The 21,266-nt window shown below is 32.7% G+C and overlaps 1 protein-coding gene across 1 annotated transcript; it reads left to right on the plus strand.

The window, feature by feature from the left end:
* Positions 1 to 1,330: 1,330 nt before the first annotated feature.
* On the plus strand, positions 1,331 to 10,645 carry LOC142623550 (uncharacterized). The gene is made up of 4 exons (XM_075796986.1): positions 1,331 to 1,773; positions 1,886 to 1,946; positions 2,036 to 2,180; positions 10,149 to 10,645. Exons 1-4 carry the CDS (start codon positions 1,572 to 1,574, stop codon positions 10,398 to 10,400), a joined length of 660 nt encoding a protein of 219 aa, XP_075653101.1. The 5' UTR covers positions 1,331 to 1,571; the 3' UTR covers positions 10,401 to 10,645.
* Positions 10,646 to 21,266: the final 10,621 nt, after the last annotated feature.

The following is a 21,266-nucleotide window of genomic DNA, read 5'->3' on the forward strand; positions in this document are numbered from 1 at the left end:
ATATATACATACACACACATACGAAATACTTGAAATTTAACCCAAAATATGTGTTCTTGCCCCCGCCTTCCTCCAATACATTTACAAATTTACCCTTGGAAAAAATTTGCTATCCTTTTTGCCCAGTTGCCCCAAGAATAACAAGAATAACAACAAAATAAAGTGTGTGTGGGTGTGTGTGCATATATATGGTCTAAATGAATCCAATTTCCCCAAGAATAACAAGAAAAATCTCTAGACAAACTAAATTTAATAACAAAATAAAGTACAAATCTTGTCTAAACAAATCAAACTACTCCAAGAATAACAAAAATAACCTTTAGACAAACCAAAATTTCGGTCTGAAAAAACAATTAAACACAAAACAATCTCAAATTTGAAATCATAAAATTATTTGAGTTGTTATATGATTTAGGATAGTCAACCTTTAGTATTGATGTCCTAATACTTGAAAATCCTCAAATAAAATTTTGAAAAATTGCAATCAATGAAATTGATATTAGTTCATTAATGTGTAGGGGTGAAAACGGCTCGGTTTAGTCTAGTTTTTGCATTTTTTTAGGACCATACTAGTTTGTTCAGTTTGTCAAAGGCCTGGACCAAAATGACTAGACAAGTGACCAGTCTAAACCAATTTGGGACTATTTGGTCTTGGTTAGTCCGGCCCTTATTTGTAATTGATAATAAAAAGTCCAAATATATGTTCAACTATATTTGAATTTAATGAGAGGAAAGAACAGGAGAGTTGGGTTATTAGGGTTTTGTGAATATACATTTGGTATATTTTTTTGCAAAATCAAGATTGAGATCAAGACTAGTACTGAAACTTGAATTTCTTTTTTAAAAATGGATGATTGTGATTGACCGAATCTCCCTGAAATTCAAACCAAACTTGATTTTCAATTTGTTTCGATCAAACTAAACTTTTTTTTTTTTTGTTGTTTTGTGTGTGTGTGTGTGTTTAAGCTTGGTCCATACAAGCAATCAACTTTTTTTTTTTGGGATTATGATCCCCTTTTCCCCCAATTTTCGAATTTTGGTTCCCTAATTAATAGAGAAACTCTTGTGAAACTGTTTTGAAAGACATCTCTTATGGATTGAAATTTGGTGCAATTATTAAATGAAACTAAATCGTGCAATTCACCCAAGTCTCTCACAATTTTTTTTTTTTACTTTTTCTCATTTTTCTATATTTAATAGTTGAGATTTAAAATTACTTTTTACAACTTTAAATCTCACTTTAAATCTCAACCACCTGTACCAATCGCATCATGTGCAATTCCTAAGTAAATCCCTCTCTCATTAAAAGCATGGTAGGCATGGTAGTATCATAACTGAAAGTACCTTTATTTTTGAATGATATGACATGCGACACGTTTTGTTTTTCTTTTGGTTGGGCCTCCATCAGGACATGTTAGTTGCAAGTAGTTCAACAAGTTATTGAATTTGTACTACCAACCCCAACCTCACTCAAAACACTCTTCCTCTCTCTCTGTCTCTGTCTCTGTCTCTCTCTCACTCCCTTGCACTTCGAGTCTCCGCTCTCATCTCCTCTCTCTCGCTGAAAAGAAATGGCAACCACATCCAATTCCCTACTCTCTCTCACTCTTTCTCAGTCTCTCATCAAACCCAGAACCAGAGGACTCTCACTCTCACAGTCCCCAACCTCTCTTTCTCTCTCGCTTCAGTCTATCCACCGTTCCAATTCCATCACATGCTGTTCTCTAAATGGACCAAACAACACCAACAACCAAGACATACCCATTGAAAAGAGTATGTTTTCTTTCACATTTCTGAATTCAAGTTCTCTCCTTTTTGCACAAAACTTCAAAAAAAAAAAAAAAATCTTTGTTTTCAAAATTTAATTCTTGATCGTTTTCTGCAGAATACCCAGCATTTCCTACGGTCATGGATATCAATCAGATACGTGAAATTCTACCCCACAGGTGGGTCTTTGTCAAAGTTTTTGTTTTTGTTTTATGTGTTTTCTGTGTTTTTCTTATGAATTCGTTTTTTTGGTGGTGTGGTGTTGTAGGTTTCCATTTCTGTTAGTGGATAGAGTGATTGAATACAATCCAGGGGTTTCAGCTGTTGCTATCAAGAATGTGACTATAAATGATAATTTCTTTCCTGGGCATTTCCCTGAAAGGCCTATTATGCCTGGTGTTCTCATGGTTGAGGTACTCATCATTTTCCCAACCATTCTTTTTTTACTTTGTGATAGAGAAAAGAGAGAGATAAGGCATGTCATGATAGTTTTATGTAGTTTAGCCAAACGAAAAAGAGCCCAAAGGGCTACATGTTCTTCATTCACTTAAATGATGATACATTACTATAGAACTCATTTTTATAATGAGAATTACATTCACAAATCAATCACATTTTTTAATTTTGAATTGATTGCTTCAATCCCACAATGTTGTCTCTCAATCAGTTTCTTGATCTATTCCAATTGCATGATTTTCTAGTATAATCAATGACATGATTTGGTCTTCAATAATATGGAAACTATATACTTTCCTACCTCATCTAATCTACTTTCATCACTTTTTACTGTGGTATACTTCTGCAGTTTAAAGAATGTTGCATTTTTTGTTCTAGGATAATACCCTTTTTTTGGATAACTCTCTGCCTGTTGGGATTATTTTAACTTCCCTGGTTTCTCATGGTTGTATGTGGTAGCTTTCATGGCTTCATGTCAATTTTGAATGTTGGTTTTATGGGGGTTAGTCTTTAAGTATTCATATTGCGTAAATGAGCATCACCTACAAACATAATAGAGGATGTTGCATGTGGAATTTGACTTGGGTGGTTAAATTAAAGAAGTGATGTTTGCTTATTGTTTACTAGATATTATATGAATGGGGGAAGTTGATAAAATTTGCATTGAAATTGAGAAGCAGGCTAGCTATGCTTTATGATACCATAACACCCAAAAGTTGGGTCCCATAAAATCGTGTACTCATCCTAATTAGACTTGGGAAATTGGCATGGATGAGAAGTAATGGTTTAAAAAATAAATAAGGGGAAATGATTGGATGCATATCAAGCTAGAGTTAGCAGCAAGAGGGGGCAAGACAAGACAAATTTGTGTAAAGTATTTTTAGAAGTCAATGAAGACCAATGATTGCTCAAAGTAATCTTTAAAGGTTTAAAATGGCATGTTCTGGTGAAGAGCCATAATATTTATAGTTCAGTGGAAATTTTGGCCTTGACTAGGTTGGAGAGGATAGAGGAAAGAGGATTCCGTTGACTGAACTCAAGTGTTGGATATAAGCTTCTATACTAAGTTCAGGTGTGTAGATTTCTCTTTCTTTCCCTATAGGAAGACAGACATTTCATGTTCTAGAACATGTCCTTTCAATTGAGTTTAGAATCTTGATTTATATGTTTACAATTTTTTCTTGATAAGTAAAAAATATTTAAAGTAAAAATTGTGTTTACAATTATGTGAGGAGTATTGATGACAGTGAATCTGTAGGAAGATTGATGGTAAGTGTAGAGTGGGATAAAGGGAAACATAGATTTGGTGGAGTTTGCCATGTTAGATGACATAGGACATATTGGAAATCTATCTACATGTGCTTCTAGTGGGCTTCGGACCTATTTGTGATCCACTTATTTTGCTGAAATTGAAAATTTTTTGCTAAAAATATTATAGATAAAAGTAAAAGTTAGTTGAAATAGTACAGTGAGACCCGTAAATAGTACTAAAAAGTGCAATGAGACTCATGTATAGTAGCAAAAATAAGTTGAATAATAAAATAAGTTGGTAAAAATAATTTTTTCCAAAGGACACTTTGAGTTGAAACTGATTTAGAATATAGAACTTTAGAAAAAGGTTAGGGTTCAAGCAATAATGACTAGGGTTTTTAATTATCAAAATAATAATAATAATAATAATAATAATAATAATAATAATAATAATGACTAGGCTATTTTTTAATAAAACTTCTTACATTACCTATCAAAATAATAATAATAATAATAATAATAATAATAATGACGGGTTTTTGATAGGAAAGGAAAAAGATTTGATTTAGGGTTGCAAGAGGTGTGAAGAAACAGAGATTAAATTTGTTCATAAGCTGTGAATAGTGGTGTGAACAGTGCATGTGAATAGTACTATGAACAAGGCATGTGAATTGAATAGCAGCAGAATGTCAAAGGAGAAAAGAAAGAGAGAAAGAACACACTAGGTCAGCATGCCTCAATACTCCAGGAGCAATTTGTTTATGGATCAAAACTATTCTTATTTGAGTATTATGACACACTTGTATGAACTCTAAATCTTAACAATTCTTAATAGATTACAATTCCTACTTTGATTAGTTAAAAAAAAAAACTTATAATTGAATTGGGCCAAAACTCAAACATAGAAGCCCATAAACTACATTAGGCATACCTATTAATAAAACCAGAAGCCCACAACTTGATCCACAATTAGTAATCACAGAATTATGAAATTACCTGACTAATTAATGATCTAATTAACTACCATGAACAGTTTTTTTGTCCCCTAGCCACTCAATGGTTGTGCCATTGTTGGGCTTGCTATGCAACGTGCTAGCTTATTATTCAACATATGCAGAAACATGAATTCTTAGTGTGCCAAACCACCAATTTCACTTGTTTTGAATTTAAACACAAGGTACTTACAAAATAATAAAATCAAATGTTTGGTGAATACAGTACTTAAAAATGCCTTACAGTAGAAAACTTTCTTGATGATTTCCAGTATTGTAAATTCATCTCTTCCTTGATGCTGGATCCAGACCTGTGGTCTTGTTGATGCAAATGGTGGGAAAATCTGAAAATTTTTTATTGCACCTAATAATCAATTGTTACTCTATAGATGGAATGGTTAGCATGACCAGTGGGTAAATGCATAGTTTGAGACTCTACTCACTATTTTCCATTGTCTTCCTTCCTATGCTTTGGTTACTTTGATGTTAAAAGAATTGCACTTTGGGTGGTTGTGTGCTTGGAATGGTACTTAATCACTATCAGTGTATGCGCTTGCATAATCTGAGAGAAACTTATAGCCAATGGAAAGTGTTATTACATCAAAATCTAATGTGGGCAAGTAGAGTGAGAAATCTATTAATTATAGTAGCTACATAATTTATACATAGAAGGCATTTCATCAGTCTATAAATATCTCAGAAGAAATTGAACACAACATTGAAAAATTGAGCTGTAATTTAGACTATCTGACTAATTTGAAGGTCATTTTGAGCAGATACTTGCTTGATTATATAAACTAATTTAGAAATCAGAATTATCCTCTGTAAATTTGCAATGACATTGTTCTCTGTTTCTTTTTTGAAGCTAGATCTTCACATTGTTAGGAACCTCTTTTTGGATGTCTGTACATTATCCCTTTTTATAATTTTTTTTTTTCCTTTTGCTTTAGATTTTAGGTTTGTCGTTTATAAACTTACATAATGGTCATTGTTTGTTTCTTAGTAAAGGAACAGGCATAGCATCTATCCTCTTTACCTTAAGTGTCTTTTTTTGGTATTATTGAGCAAAGAGTTTACAATCCTCTTAAAATTTATTAGCTGTAGAACAGTAACCTTTCCTTCTTCCTCTATTCCATCTGTCCTAGCTTTTCTATACTTTCGCCATTGCATCTCTTCTTCCAATATTGTTCATATGCAAGTGTGGTATGTTTGATGTTTGATAGTTTTGACTTTTGGCACGGATAGAGGGTGTCTGATAGGTAGACCTCACCATAAGCTAAAATGCGATTCCTATGAAGCCAGTCATGTTGCTATCACTTGGAATGAGGTCTCTGATACATGGTTCATTTTTAGCTGTAAATTGTTTAAAAGGATTATCTTATTGATTGGTAAACATGGTCTTATTAAGCCCTGCTTTATTATTCTAAGAAATTTGATTGGTCTTAGACATTAAACCTATCTCAATTGCAATTGAAAAATATGAAGCTTTAGACACTTGATTTTTGATAAGTAGTGTGTTAGAAACTTGTGGATATGATACCCATGTTAACCTGTGTCCTGCAATCGTTTGGACATTAATTTTTTTTTTTTTTGATAGGTAATCAGAAAGCTTTTATAAATGATAGAAAAAAAAATGACATACAAGAACTTCATGATGATGAACAACAAGAAATAAAAGGAATAAACAGAACAATAAACCGAGGGGATTTAGGAAACTAAGCTAAGGGAGGACAAATTTCAGAGAGAGAAGAGCAATTAGTAAAACCCCAACAACGAGACCACTCCAAAAGACTACGCTAGCATAAAAGTTTTAACTCAACCAACGTCTTCTCTTTGTCCTCAAAGGATCGACGATTTCGTTCCAACCCCACAATCCACATTAAGCACCCTAGAACCAAGAATTATATGTGTCAAGAAACTTATACATGGTATTAGTTCCATATCTGTTTTGCTATATGTGGTTGCTATACATTCAAACTAAAAGTCAAACATAGATAACAATGAATGCTTAATATTTTAGATTCCTAAAAATATATGGTCGCTGTGTACCTAAGTCTAAAATTTTGAGAGTTTCTGTTAAACTCATTTAGAGCTTCTTGAACAATCTTGATGGAACCTACATCAGCCCCTGAAAAGTGAAAAGGCTGTTAACTGTTAAGTTGTCTGCAAAGCATAAATAAGTAAGCTTCAAATTTGCACACTTAGGATTCTCTAGCTTCTTGGACCCTGTTTTGAAGTATTCTTGAGAAGACTTCCATGCCTAAGACAAAAAGGTATGGTGATAGGTGGTTCCCCTACCTTAAACCCTTCCTCTGAAAAAACCCAGCTATACTTCCATTAAGGGCTATAAAGAAGGTAGGGGTTGTTATACATTCCTTCACCCAATCCACAAACCTACAAGAGCTCCAATGGCAGAGAGACAGTGCAAGATAAAGTCCCACTGTATCGAATCGTAGTCCTTCATGTGATCAACCTTAATGGCACACCATGCAAGAGCCTTTTCTCTATGATAACTCTTTACCAGCTCTTAAGCTAGAAGGAAATTTTCTGTAATGCTTCTGCCTGGGATGAAAGCAGATTGATTCTTACTAATCAGATCATCCAAGCATACCCTTGATCTATTTGAAAGGATTTTTGTGATGCACTTTTAGATGATGTTGCAGCAGGATATAGGTCTAAACTCCCCCATCTTAGCAGGAGTAAGGACTTTCGGAACCAAAGTTATGATATTTGCATGAACTTCCCTTTTGTGGAAGTTCACAGCCAGCTCTTTGAGAAACTCAGGATCCTTTACTTTCTCTCCATCATTGGGTAAACATCTGATACCGTTTTTGGCCTTTCTTATGCTAACGACCTAATAGAAAAAGACCGTGTTTTGATATCCAAGATTAAGCCAAGCATTCCTTGACTTCTGCTTCATGAAAGACTCCTCAGCATTACTAATTGAAAAAAAAAATGATGAAGGAATCCTTTTCCTTTCTAATAAAATCAGTTTGCCTTGGATTCAACAGTATTCACTTCTGCACTAGTTCCAATTCAAGTCTTGTTTTCAGGACTTTTTGAGTGATGCTGCTAAATTTCTCAATAGTCATCCTCCTTAGATTTAACTGCTTTGAGCTTAAAATATAATTGGAACATAGGAGAACTGAACCAGTATACCAAGCTTCATTAACCCAATCAAGGAAATTACTATGCTCAGCATAATAATTGAAAATTTTAAAGGGATTATGGCCAAAATAGGTTTATCCCCAAATGATATAATTGTCGTACTATGATCTAGAACCCTAGAGTAGGGAAATTGTGGCTTGATTATAATTCTCAAACCAAAAAGTATTCCCCAAAACTGTATTTTTCTGGCTATAAAAGCCGCATTATATCTTTTGTTGCTCCAAGTTAAAATAGGGTCATCGATGTTATGATCTAATTCCTTGATGGTGTACAAAAACTCTACAAATTGATGGGTCCCAAAATATTGTCCGCATTTGTGGATGTTTGGGGCGACTGAAAATGTTGGTCAACTGGAAATTTTTTTGCAATTGACCATAAAATAAAGGCACTTTTGGTGGAAATTGGTTTATACTTTCATTTTCTGCCTCATCCAAAACTCATCAATTGAACCTCCAGCCCTACTGTCAGCCACCAATGTCCCTGGTCTCTGGCCATTGCCACCATCGGCTAACCACTGCCGGTCGCCACTGATCTTCATCACCACCAATATTTCATAGCATTTTTAGGAATGAAACCAAACACTAGAAAATATTTTCATCTGAAATTATTTTACGGTCAGAAGATATTTTCCGTTAAACCAAACACAATGTCACTGGCAGACAACCAAAGGTATTCAAGAGAAACATCCAGGTATACCCCATCACACATATCAACAGCTAACTCTGATGAAAATCTGCATTAGCATCAACTTCGACAAACACTGGAGTATAATGAACCCTTTTTGGATCCTCTGTGACAGAATCTGTAAATAGACACTTGCCCGTTTTACTCGAAATGTGGCTTAAACAAATTGGGTTCCAGTATTCTATGGGAAGAAGGAAGATGCAAGATCTTGACCCAAATAGGAATTTGTGATAAAGAACGTTTAAGAACTTGCATACTTGGAGTCCATTTGAGTAAAAAAAGGGGTTTATTAGCAATGTACCATACTCTGTCCTCCAAGATCGCATCTCTAGCAACCTCATGTTTAAGCTTGAACAGGAACATCCCATTTTCTATTGAGAACACTTGAACCTGTCCATAATTGCTCCATAAAGACACAGTTGATCTCTTGAGTCTTGAATAAATGAAAAGGGAAGGACTTGCCAGAAACTGTCCTACTAAGCTCAATGATGACTTTGCTATCCCTTGAATGCAGTAATTTAAGGCTTCCTGTTTGCTTTTTCTCAGGAGCATGGAATTGTAGCCAGGTTATTTCGTTTTTTTCTTCTTGAAACAGAGCTCTTCAGTCCAGTTGGTGCCTGTATTTCCTTTGCTGTAAAACCTTGATCTTGGGCTTGACCATTGCAAGGATGCCAATTATTTGAACCATTAGTAACTTCTTGTTCCATCTCATCAACAACTGACTTATTTGCCATCTCAGACTAAATTTCCATACCTAACTTTCTTGTGCAACCAGAGCTTTTAACTAACCCCATTTCAACTGTGTTTACAAAATCATCTCCTACATTGAAATCCCTGCCATGCTGCCACATGCTTGAGGTTTGTGGACTGACATGCGCTCCAAGAACCTGAACCCACTCTAGGGTTTCTTGTTCTTATCCTTGGTTTCTATGGTGGCCACAGAGTTCTGGTCATTGATAGAGATCTCATCGATTCCTTTACTGGTGCTATTAATTTTGATTGACAAAGCATCCTTCTCTAGTTGCACTCCCCCACTGCACTGCATCATCCTCTGCCTTCATTGATTTATTGTCTCTTGGACCACCTTATGAACCTCTCTTCCTTTACCTCTACCTCCCCCTCGCCCTTGTCCTCGTACTTGCCAATGTTGTTTCAACATGACTTGCAACAAAGTCGTAAAAGGATCTCTCTAGGAAGAACGCCCACCCAAACGTTGAACACAATCATTCTAGAGAGAAGATCCACTGAGTTCTCTTTCATTGCACCTAAGATAGACTTTCTAATGTATAAGTTGTCTAAATCACTGATTTGATGTGATGTGGAAGCCATTGTGATAATTTTGATACAAAAGTATCTAGAACAAAGACATTTTCTTTTCTTTTCTTTTTTTACAATACTTCTTGGAGTCTCCATCTGCCGTCCACTAGGACTTTCTAACATATTTCCAGTTTTTGCCTCTCATTTTTTAAGACATTAATTTTTCATGCTTGCTTAGTGAAAAACTTAGCATCCAAAGGAACAAAGACACCGTGACATGATGATTTGCTAGTTCTAGTATGGTCATTTGCCATGGGCTGATGTCTAAAGGTTAATGCATTAGAATAAAGAAAACTAAGACAAAATATTATTTTCCTGGTTCTCAATGAATGATGCCTTGATTCTCCCCAATCTGTCTCCACTAGCTCCTTTATGTGAGACAGGTTACACCTGTTTTTTAATCATGAGAATGTATGCACCTTCAAGAATGTGCATCTATTTCTTGAAGTTTTCTTTAACCATTATTCTAACACTTTAGCTTACTACTGATGAAAATGTGGTTGCTGCGGACAGGCATTGGCCCAGGTTGGGGGTTTGGTTATGCTGCAGCCAGAAGTGGGAGGCTCCCGGGAAAATTTCTTCTTTGCAGGAATTGACAAAGTGAGATTCCGTAAACCGGTGATTGCAGGAGACACTTTGGTTATGAGAATGACACTTGTTAAGCTGCAAAAGCGGTTTGGCATAGCAAAGATGGAAGGGAAAGCATATGTTGGAGGTGAGGTGGTATGTGAGGGGGAGTTCTTAATGGCTACTGGGAGTGAATGATGTGCTCAGTTGGTAATGTCTCTGTTTTTCTGTTACCTCCCAATATGTTGTTTTCTGGTTTCCTTTACTTCTTTTTTTTGGTTTTAAGTTCAATGCTCCTCTTCTGATGTTAAACTCAATGGCTTCCAAAATTTTGTAGTTCTTGGACTTGATTATTGTTACATTTGAATTTCATTTAGATTTGTAATTTCTTTTGGTGCTAAAGATATTGTTGAATTCATCAATTAGAAAGATGATTTATAAAACTGACCCACATAGGAATTTTGCTTGGCTGGTTAAGAGTGGCTATTTTTTTTTTTTTAATGAAATCATATCTCCTTCCAAGATGTACATAATTTAAGTCACTCTTTCTCCCCTCATTGTTTGAATTATAAAAAATTAAAAACCATCTTTATCATGTACTAAGAAACAAGAAACATAAACAATTACAGTCCAACAATAATTTTATCTTTTAAAACACCACAAAAAACTCAATTCAAATGGAGCAATTTTGGGCTCTGGAGGAGTAATGCAGGTCTATAAGGTTCTCTGACATTTATTGATCTCTTACATTTATTTGTTAGGACATATAGCTAAGGGTTATTGTTATTGTCATTTTCCATTCCTCAACAAAGATATGGTTCATATGGATCCTCCCATCCACCAAACCCAATAATAGGAAGGAACCTACCCTCCCTATTATTATGTAAAATGGAAAAATGATATTTCTACATCACATTCCTTTGTTTGGACATTGGACATACAGCATAGGCTCATATAGGAACCTACCTTCAGCAGATTTAAATGCAGAATAATCGTTAAAATGGAAAAATAATATTTCTTCATCACATTTCCTTGTTTGGACATAAAGCTAAGGGTTATTGTTATTATCATAGGTTCACAGCAGTCTTTTCCATTTACCAAACTCAATAGTTATAAGAATCTACCCTTAGAAGATTTAAATGCAGAATAATTGTTAAAATGGAAAAATGATATTTCTTCATCACATTTCCTTGTTTGGACATACAGCTTAGAGTTATTGCTATTATCATGGGCTTATAGCAGCCTTCTCCATTTACCAAACCTAATAATTATAGGAACCTACCCTTAGCATATTTAAATGCAGAATAATTTTTTTTTTTTATAGGAATGCAGAATAATCGTTAAAATGGAAAAATGATATTTCTTCATCACATTTCCTTGTTTGGACATACAGCTAAGGGTTATTGTTATTATCATAGGCTCATAGCAGCCTTCTCTATTTCCCAAACCCAAAATTGTAGGAATCTACCCTCAGCATAGTAATTGTTACAATGGGAAAATAATATTTCTACATCAAAACTAGTTTTTTTTTTCTTTTTCAAATATAATCTACTTTTCATAGGTTGAGTTTCAATATAATCTACTTGTGGGTTTTACTTTACTATAAAACCCTCAATTAGTTGTTGGGGGGGGGGGGGGGGGGGAATGAAGTAAATGGAAAAATGATATTTCTACATCACATTTATTTGTTTGGACTTTGGACATACATCTAAGGGTTATTGTTATTATCATTGGCTCATAGCAGCCTTCTCCATTTACCAAACCCAATAATTATAGGAACCTACCCTACCAGATTTAAATGCAGAATAGTTCTTGAAATGGAAAAAATGATATTTCTTCATCACATTTCCTTGTTTGGACATACAACTAAGGGTTATTGTTATTATCATAGGCTCATAGCAGCCTTCTCCATTGACCAAGCCCTGTAATTTTAGGGACCTACCCTCAGTAGATTTACAAAAAATTAAAAACCATCTTTGTCATGTACTAAGAAACAAGAAACATAAACAATTACAGTCCAACAATAATTTTATCTTTTAAAACATCACACACAAAAATCAATTCAAATGGAGCAATTTTAGGCCTTGGAGGAGTAATGCATGTCAATAAAGTTCTCTGACATTTATTTGTTAGGACATATAGTTAAGGGTTATTATTATTGTCATTTTCCATTCTTGAACAAGGATATGGTCTAGATCCTGCCATCCACCAAACCCAATAATAGGGAGGAACCTACCCTCCCTATTATTATTAAAATGAAAAAAATGTGACATTTCTACATCACATTTCTTCTTTGTTTGGACTTTGGACATACATCAAAGGGTATTGTTATTATCATAGGCTCATAGCAGCCTTCACCATTTATCAAACCCAATAATTATAGGAACCTACCCTCAGCAGATTTAAATGCAGAATAATTTTTAAAATGAAAAAAATGATATTTCTTCATCAGATTTCCTTGTTTGGACATACAGCTAAGGGTTATTGTTATTATAATAGGTTCATAGCAGCCTTCTCCATTTACCAAACCCAATAAATATAGGAACATACCGTCGGCAAATTTAAATGCAGAATAATTGTTAAAATGAGAAAATGAATTTTCTTCATCACTTTTTCTTGTTTGGATGTACAACTAAGGGTTATTTTTATTATCATAGGCTTATAGCAGCCTTCTCCATTTACCAAACCCAATAAATATAGGAACATACCGTCGGCAAATTTAAATGCAGAATAGTTGTTAAAATGAGAAAATGATATTTCTTCATCACATTTTCTTGTTTGGATGTACAACTAAGGGTTATTTTTATTATCATAGGCTTATAGCAACCTTCTCCATTTACCAAACCCAATAATTATAAGAACCTACATTCAGCAGATTAAAATGCAGAATAGTTGTTAAAATTGAAAAATGATATTTCTTCATCACATTTCCTTGTTTAGACATACATCTAAGGTTTATTGTTATTATCGTAGGCTCATAGCAGCCTTTTCCATTTACAAAACCCAATAATTGTAGAAACTTACCCTTAGCAGAGTAATTGTTACAATGTGGAAAACTGATCATTTCTACGTTGAAACTAGTTTTTTTTTTTTTTTTTTTTTTCTTGTTTAAATATAATCTAGTTTCATTATCCCATAGTGTGCGATTTACTTTACTATTAAACCCTCGATTAGTGGGGAGCAAAATGAAGTAAACGAAATCATTAATAATATGGAAACAGAGCCACTCATTAACTTACGATAATATCAGCTAAACCAAACTATATTATATAAATATGTATTGTATGTGTGTATACTTTTATTTTTCCTGCTGAATATATTTATTTATTTGTTTATAATAAATAGAAGAGATTCGCTTTGTAGGATAGAAGTTGACTCAAACCTCATCTCTTTCCCCTCCCTTTTTCATGGAAGAAATAAAAAAATATGCCTATGGTTGAGTCATTAGGCATAAAATTCAACGATGTAGCCATTCTTTTTCTCTAAGCTTCAACGCATTTCTCATAAGCACTTTTGAAAACGATTGTTTAACCTAAATTTTAATTTAAAGAATTTGTTGAACTCCCAAGAATTTGTTCCACTTGAAATTTAACATTAGCATTTAGCAATTTCATTTCAAACCAGTTGGCCAATTATGAACAAAGAGGATGTAGTAAACAAAGTGCATTGGAAATTTTCATCCATTTGTACATGGAATAATAAAATAAAATAAAAAGCAACCTCCATTTGATTAGAGCATTTGTACAGAATTTTCCTACAATCAGTTGGTTCTTGGGATTTTCCACTCAAATAGCTATTTTGTCTTAATTTTGATTCTTAAGAAATTTATTGGGTAAAAAAATTTACACAGCAAGAAATGGTTTTTCTTTCTTTGATACAATGTTTAAATAAAGATAGAGAGTATGTGTGAAAGGGCTGTCCCAATTTAAGTAAGATTCGATTTCAAACATGTCATTGCCATGATAAGAGATTTTATTAGGTAAGCAAGTTGATACCCACCTCTCACTCTCACATAACATAGCCTTTCGAGTAAAGCAAATAAAAAGTATTGAAATGTTATAATTGGTGCGGGGCTCCATCTTTTGCCTCCCAATAATGTGGCTGATGAGTGCAACTACCTTTAGTTTGCCCATAATCTATAGTGGACTCAATGGCATGAGGGACTCGAGTCATTTATGCAGCCATCATGCCCCCCCTTTGTCTATTTTTGCTTTTACAAGGATACGGACACATTCATCTTTGCATTCAATTTCAAAATTTGCTAAATTGTGTGACGGTGAGTGATCGACCAAAACTAATGGTCCTATGTAAATAAGGTTGTCCGTAAAATATTCAGTACTCATAATCGTACATATCAAAATAATGCAAAATTGGGTGTAAAATTACGTGTTTCACTAATAGTATTCTGGCTTTTAAGGTGGCAGGAAACATCAATTATTAACCCTCCCCCTCTATAAATCCAAATATCTTGCTCAAGAGCCACACACCTGTATAGCTTTTGTAAGTGTGTTGGTACTTTTTTTTTTTTTTTTTTGAGAAATAATTACAACATACTGCTTATCCCGTAGTTCCAATTATTTTTCTTCTAAACCTCCAAGCAATTTGTACATGGAGAGATGTCAATTCAACTATAAGACTTTTGGCAAGTGTGTTGGTACTTGGTATCGCTATTCTCTACATCTAGCAGAATATACATACAAAAAGTTCTGCATTGCATGTCTACCATGAGGTCATCCTTTTAACTCCCACATACTTGCAGCTGTATGCAAGTATATATATATATATGACATTACATTTGTGGATCTATACGTGGCCTGGCCTCAGATATCACACTTTCAAGGAGCTTGCTATCACTAAAAAGAGATGCAAATAATGTGAAACAGTCATGATTGTATTTTAACTTACACAGTGACTTTTATTTAGTTCTTATTGCATGACCTTTTCATCAGGGGAAGAAGAACAGAACTTTATTTAAAGAGTAGAAACTATTCTTTAAGCATGCTTGAAAGGTACGTAGTAACTCTTTTCCGATTGATAGGAATCTTTTTTGCATTTTTTGATGGAAAACTACAAGAATTTTTATATATGGAGAAACAGGTAGAAGAGTACACGCTAGGATGAAATACAACAAAAAATATCTGATCTGATAACACAACATCAGTAATAATCTGTGGGGTATCTAACAAATTCGTATACCTACTACTCATGCAGTCATGCAGTCATCAATTATCAATCTTTAATAGTCAACAACCTCCTGATTTAATGGTGTTACTGGATTCATTTCATAAGGAGAACTTAGGTTTCAATTTCCTTCTTCCATTTGTTTCAAAAAAGAAAAAAAAAAAAAACCTTTAAAAGATTTTCATTGTCAAAAAGAAAATTATACAGTTATCTCAGCCTTTTTTGTATTGTTGGATAAATTCATAAGTTATAGATTATGATGTGAGCATTATTATTATACAAAACAAACAACTTATACTGGATTCTAAACTCTAAATTAGTTCAACTAGAAAAGTTTTTTATCATCAAATACGATATTTATAAAGAGCAATTATCATGAAGTGAATGACATAAATTGAAATTTTATCTATGGAAAAAAAATTATACAAAATTGCCATATAGAATGATTTGAATTTTGAATGTCATGATCTACAAATAAAAATAAAAATTAGTTTTTGGTCTTTATTAATTATTTTTTGGTCTTTATTATTATAAATGATGTTTAAATTCATAATTCTTATATGGCCATTCCAAAATTATAAACCTATCAAATTTTTTCCGTAAACTCTAAATATGTATATTCTTTTGACCCTTTATTTTAGTTTCCCAAGATTAAATTTTTGATTTACAAATTTTGATGAAAGATCTCTAAATGATGTTTAAAATTCAAAATTCTTGTGTGGCCGTTCCAAAATTATAAACCTATCAAATTTTGTCTGTAAACTCTAAATTTATATTCACTTCTACCCTTTATTTTTATTTACAAATTTTGATAAAAGATCTATTGCATTAATTTAAAGTGTCCGTTTAGCAACAAAGACAAAAACAACAACAACAACAAAAAATAAATAAATAAAAACCTTTTTTTGTTGTTGCCTTTTCTCTCTATTTTTTATATATAAAATTTAACAAAACTAGTTTTATTACAATTATTATTATGAAAATAAGCTAACTGTGGTGGATGCGAACAAATATTTAAGATCTAACTCAACACAATGATATTTAATATTATTAATGTAGAATTCCCAATTACATAAACACCCGCGAATTATAACCCTAAGAAAAATGTCCCCCTCCAACACTTACTCTATTTCTCTTTAACAATATTCAACTCTCTCCCCTCTCTCACTTTTTTTTTCCTTTCTTGGGATCCCCATCTTCTCTTCATGATCCTAATATCTATAGGGAAGTGAGGGTTGGACTTTTATTGTGGTAGTGTACCTCATCAAATCATCTTCCATCACCATCAGTTCTAGGAACAGAGGATAGGTTTGGTTCAACTTTCCTAATTCCTACTCCTAGATAATTCGTTCAACATTTAGTGTGCCTAGTCGGTGAGTGTGTTCATTTAATGCGGAGATGACATCTGCTTTTACTTTATCGAAGTCTTTCACCTGGTCCTCATTTTGCTCGATTCAGTTTTTTATTATCGTCATTTTAGGCTCCTTTTTCGTACCTCAAACGACGGGTTTTAAAAGGTATCAAAAATTATATTTTTTATTTTACATTTTTCAAATAAGCTTCAAGAAACAATGGGATACCAAGCAAACACAAATTGTGTGGAATTTTATTTTTTGGTTGGAAATAATATTTCTTCTATGATATAATGATAAAATACAATATGGATCTAGTTCATGTCTTTAGGCTTAAAAAAAATCAGTTTCAAAACAATATTAGTCATGAGCAATGAGTTAATGACATGACAGGTTTAAAGTTTATCATTAGAAAATAACAAACCAAACACTAAACAATTGAAAGGTAGAAATGATGGAGACTAATGCTCGAGAGGATTTAAGTTTTTAACACCTGTAAATATGATTTAGAGAGCATGATGCTACTGTGGGTCCATCACTTGACGCTGCTTCGTGCTCTGATTGGTTGGTATATCAAAACTAATATTTCACTCTCTCTTTTTTTTTTTTTTTTGATAAGAATATTTCACTCTTTTATTATTACTATCATCATTAAATGTTGAATTAATTATAAGAAGAAAAGAAACTATGGAATATGAACCAGGTGGACGGACCCATTAATTGGTACATGTAAGTGCATATAGTTGTTTCCTTCCCCCAAATGTGCATATACTTACTGCTGGGACGTATAAGCAAATTAAAAGAAGCAAAATGCTGAAAATAAGTCACCACCTGCTGCAAGCAGGTGACTGGTTTATCCTTCTGATTTCACACACTCAATTTGGAATCCCTCATTTGTGGGTTTCCTTTTCTATGTGTGAGTGTGGCAAAAGTCTTGTATGCGGCGCACAAGATACCGTCTCATGAGTGTGAAGCTGTACTACTATCGTGAATAATGAAATTATTGCAAATCATGTTCAGATTTATATTAGAATTGGTAATTGATAATTTTTTTTTTAATAGATAGAATAAATTTTCAATCTATGGGATAGATAATATTTAAAACTCAGATTTATTTTTAAACGACAAGAGAGTTTATCAGTTAAATTAACTAGAAATTGATAAATTATTAAGGAAAGTTTCTTAAAATGGGAACCACCAGAGCATGATTGGAAGCATTAAAATCTAAAGAAGTAATGGGAATTACTACTATAGCATGATTCTAAGAATTAAAAAGATTGAGAAGACACATATCTACATCAATAAACACAACATAACAATAGTCTCTCAGTGGCTAACCAAATGATAGCAAAGTCATCCTCAGCTCTTGAAGAACTCATCAGAGATACACCAGTTAGTACATAGCACTGGCAAAATGCACATACCACTTTGAATTGCAGCAATAGCTAGACAAGTGAGAGTTCTTAGGAATATTGCATTACCATTGTAGAAATTGTATTAGTGACAAAATGACGCAGAGGGACAAGACAAATCAAATTTATGTCAAAGTGCCAAGTACCAACGGAGGTCCACCTGGAGGACTACTGAAGTGGTCCTTCTAATCATTAAAATGCTGACATTTATGCAAAGTGATATCATCTAATAATTTTTTTATTTTTTATTTCTTACACTAATTAAAAAGCTGACTCACATATTTGCACAGATAACATCATTTTATTGGTTGAGAAAATTATCTCCGTAATCCTTTAAGTGGACTTAATAATTTCTCCTGAGAGAGGATTTCATTCATTTCTTGACAAAGTCTTACTTTGGAATCCAACGATCTGAATCTCAACTTTGAATATATAAACTATAAACCATATTATTATCATTCTTTTATTAAAACCATTGGCAGTAATAGGCATTAGGCATTACGTCTTAAAAGGGTTGATTAGGTTTTTGAGTCTGATTCTCTTTTCTAGAAACAAATCATAAAAAAATAAAATATCATTTTTTTTTTTAATATTCAAGTGTGAATGGTTTGGTTGATTAAGTGGTAAAGTCTTACATCATATACTAATTACAAGTATGAGTATTGGTTATTAAAGCATAGCTGGATTCATAATATTCATAATGAAAATATTTAGAGTTCAAATTATAAATAAATAAAAATGAGATGGAGGGTCGTTTTGTCAATGGTGGGGTTATTCTTTTTCACATATAGAGTGCCCTGAGACTGAGAGTTTAAAAAAGTAGAAACACAACAAAACATGAATAAATGCCAGACATGCTCAAAAGAGAAAAAGGTGTCGTTGGGGCACAATTCAGGGCTGTCCAACCATTGTCACCCAATATACAGTGCAAGTGTGTGTACGTTTTGTCTAAGTTCACCCCATCCTTGATGGCTCAACGTCAAGGTTATAGTCCTTCACGTACATCATCTTCCACTGCTGCTAGCAAAGGCAAAACACTATTTGAACTTTAAATTAAAGATGCTCAAGTCTAATAGATAATAATACGCTTTTGGAGTATGTATGTCATCACATACCACTATGAGGTTAAACTTTAAAAGTACAAACAAAAATAAAATTTAAGTGGACAAAAAAAAAAAGTTTTATTATACACATATTCTGATGCACACACTTAAAACACATTGAAATCATGATTTCAAGTCTTGATTTTTTGAGTTAGAAATTATTTTAATTGATAATATTAATCTGATACCCTTTCCAAAAAAAAAAAAGATTAAATTGTGTTGGAGTATTTTAATATTAATTAATTAAAATGAATAAATATTACAACTTAAATATAAAGATGTGTGAGTGAATATGAGATGAGGAGTTAATGAAAATGTTTAATCCCACATTGAAAAGGAGAGAGACTAATTTATTCTTTTTAATTGTGGTGATTAATGGACTAATATAAATTGAATCAGTTATTGAGTTAGATACGTGCACAATGAAAATGAATCAGTTAAAATTTTCGGAAAATAAAAAGGGTGAAAAAGAAGTTACAAGCAACCTTTATAGTATGTTATTGTTATACATATTATTTTTATTATAGCAGATTACGTCATGGGCAAAGTGTACACTCCACTCTAACCTAATCATTATAATAGAGTTGCGAAATAAATAAATAAAAATTGTTTAGTTTTTTTTTAAAAATATGCTAAGATTATATTAGTGGACCAGTTGATCATTGGACCCCCTTAGTGGATGACCGTCTAAAATTTACTTTCTTTGGGTAAAATATTTAGGATGTCAACATAATTTGGACTTAGGACTTGGAAAACTACTACCTTATTTGCTTAACTAGTATGAAGGATAAGAGTGATCACACCACATTTTGTGTATTTTTTTTAAAAAAAAATTGTTATATTGTTTCCTCCACAACTTTTATGGTTAGAAAATATCAAAGTTGATGGAAGATTAAGACCTATTTAATTTTAAATCTATAAAATATTAAAATTTCAGTTTTTTCTAATATAGAAGAATTTTTTATGGATTACAAATTTATAAAATAACAAAATTTTCTATGTAAGTATAATTATTGATGAAACTAGTATTCTTTTATTATAAAAAGTTAGATATTTTTATGCTACTCATATATATATATATATATATATATATATATATATATATATGAAAAATTATTAGGTACTCCCGGAGTACCATAAATGCGTACTTCTTCTCATCACATGAATGATGGGTCCTACCATGAATTTAGTGAGACCCATCATTCATGTGAGATGATGAAATACGCATTTATAGTACTCTAGGAGTACATAATAATTTTCCTATATATATATATATATGAAAAAATTTGGGTACAGTAACTTAAGTGTTGTTTCTTAACTAAGTAGTCAAATAGTTGAATTTTAAGAGGAAAATCTAAGAAACAACATTTAAGCACTGTAGCTAAATTTTGCCTATATATATAATATACCATAAATATCCAAATTGAATTTGGTTTTATGATTTTATTTGAATTCAACACTTTGTTACACTTTTAGTAAATTTGTTGAACTCCCTTTGCTAAAAATTTGCACCCCTTCAACACTTTGTTACACTTTTAGTAAATTTATTGAACTTCCTTTGCTAAAACCTTGCAGCCCAAGTAACCTACCTACCATGTATAGCTAACTTCAAATATGTTTCGAGTCAAATTTTTTTCAAAATATTAGGAGAAAAGAGAGAAAGAAAGGAAAAAAAAAAGTAATAGTTCTACATTCATAACATTTTTACAATAAATCATGATAAATTATTACTAGATATAGTTTGAACACACCACTTAAATTACTTTTTTTATCACCAATAATAATCCGCTCCTAAGGATTTCTTATGAGAGTACAGTGAAAAAGTGGTGAATTTAGCATTTTTTAAATCAATATTAACGAAAAAAAAGCAAAAAGAAATATGACAGAAAATCAATAGAGTATTAGAAATGCGGAAGAAGCGCGACGTGGACATCTTGTACTTGGTGCCCGCAAGCAACGGCCCAGATTCGCTCTGAGCCTCTTCTTATATCGTTTATCTTCACGCCCACCTTCCAT

This window comes from Castanea sativa, chromosome 2 (assembly GCF_040712315.1).
Source record: "Castanea sativa cultivar Marrone di Chiusa Pesio chromosome 2, ASM4071231v1".
NCBI classification, from domain to species: domain Eukaryota; kingdom Viridiplantae; phylum Streptophyta; class Magnoliopsida; order Fagales; family Fagaceae; genus Castanea; species Castanea sativa.

What these genes read in the sequence shown, in the direction of transcription:
- LOC142623550 (XM_075796986.1), top strand. Translation starts at nt 1,572, where the DNA reads ATGGCAACCACATCCAATTCCCTACTCTCTCTCACTCTTTCTCAGTCT. An exon ending in CGTGAAATTCTACCCCACAG is followed by an intron (nt 1,947 to 2,035) that starts GTGGGTCTTTGT and finishes GTGGTGTTGTAG; the next exon opens with GTTTCCATTTCTGTTAGTGG. An exon ending in CTGGTGTTCTCATGGTTGAG is followed by an intron (nt 2,181 to 10,148) that starts GTACTCATCATT and finishes TGCTGCGGACAG; the next exon opens with GCATTGGCCCAGGTTGGGGG.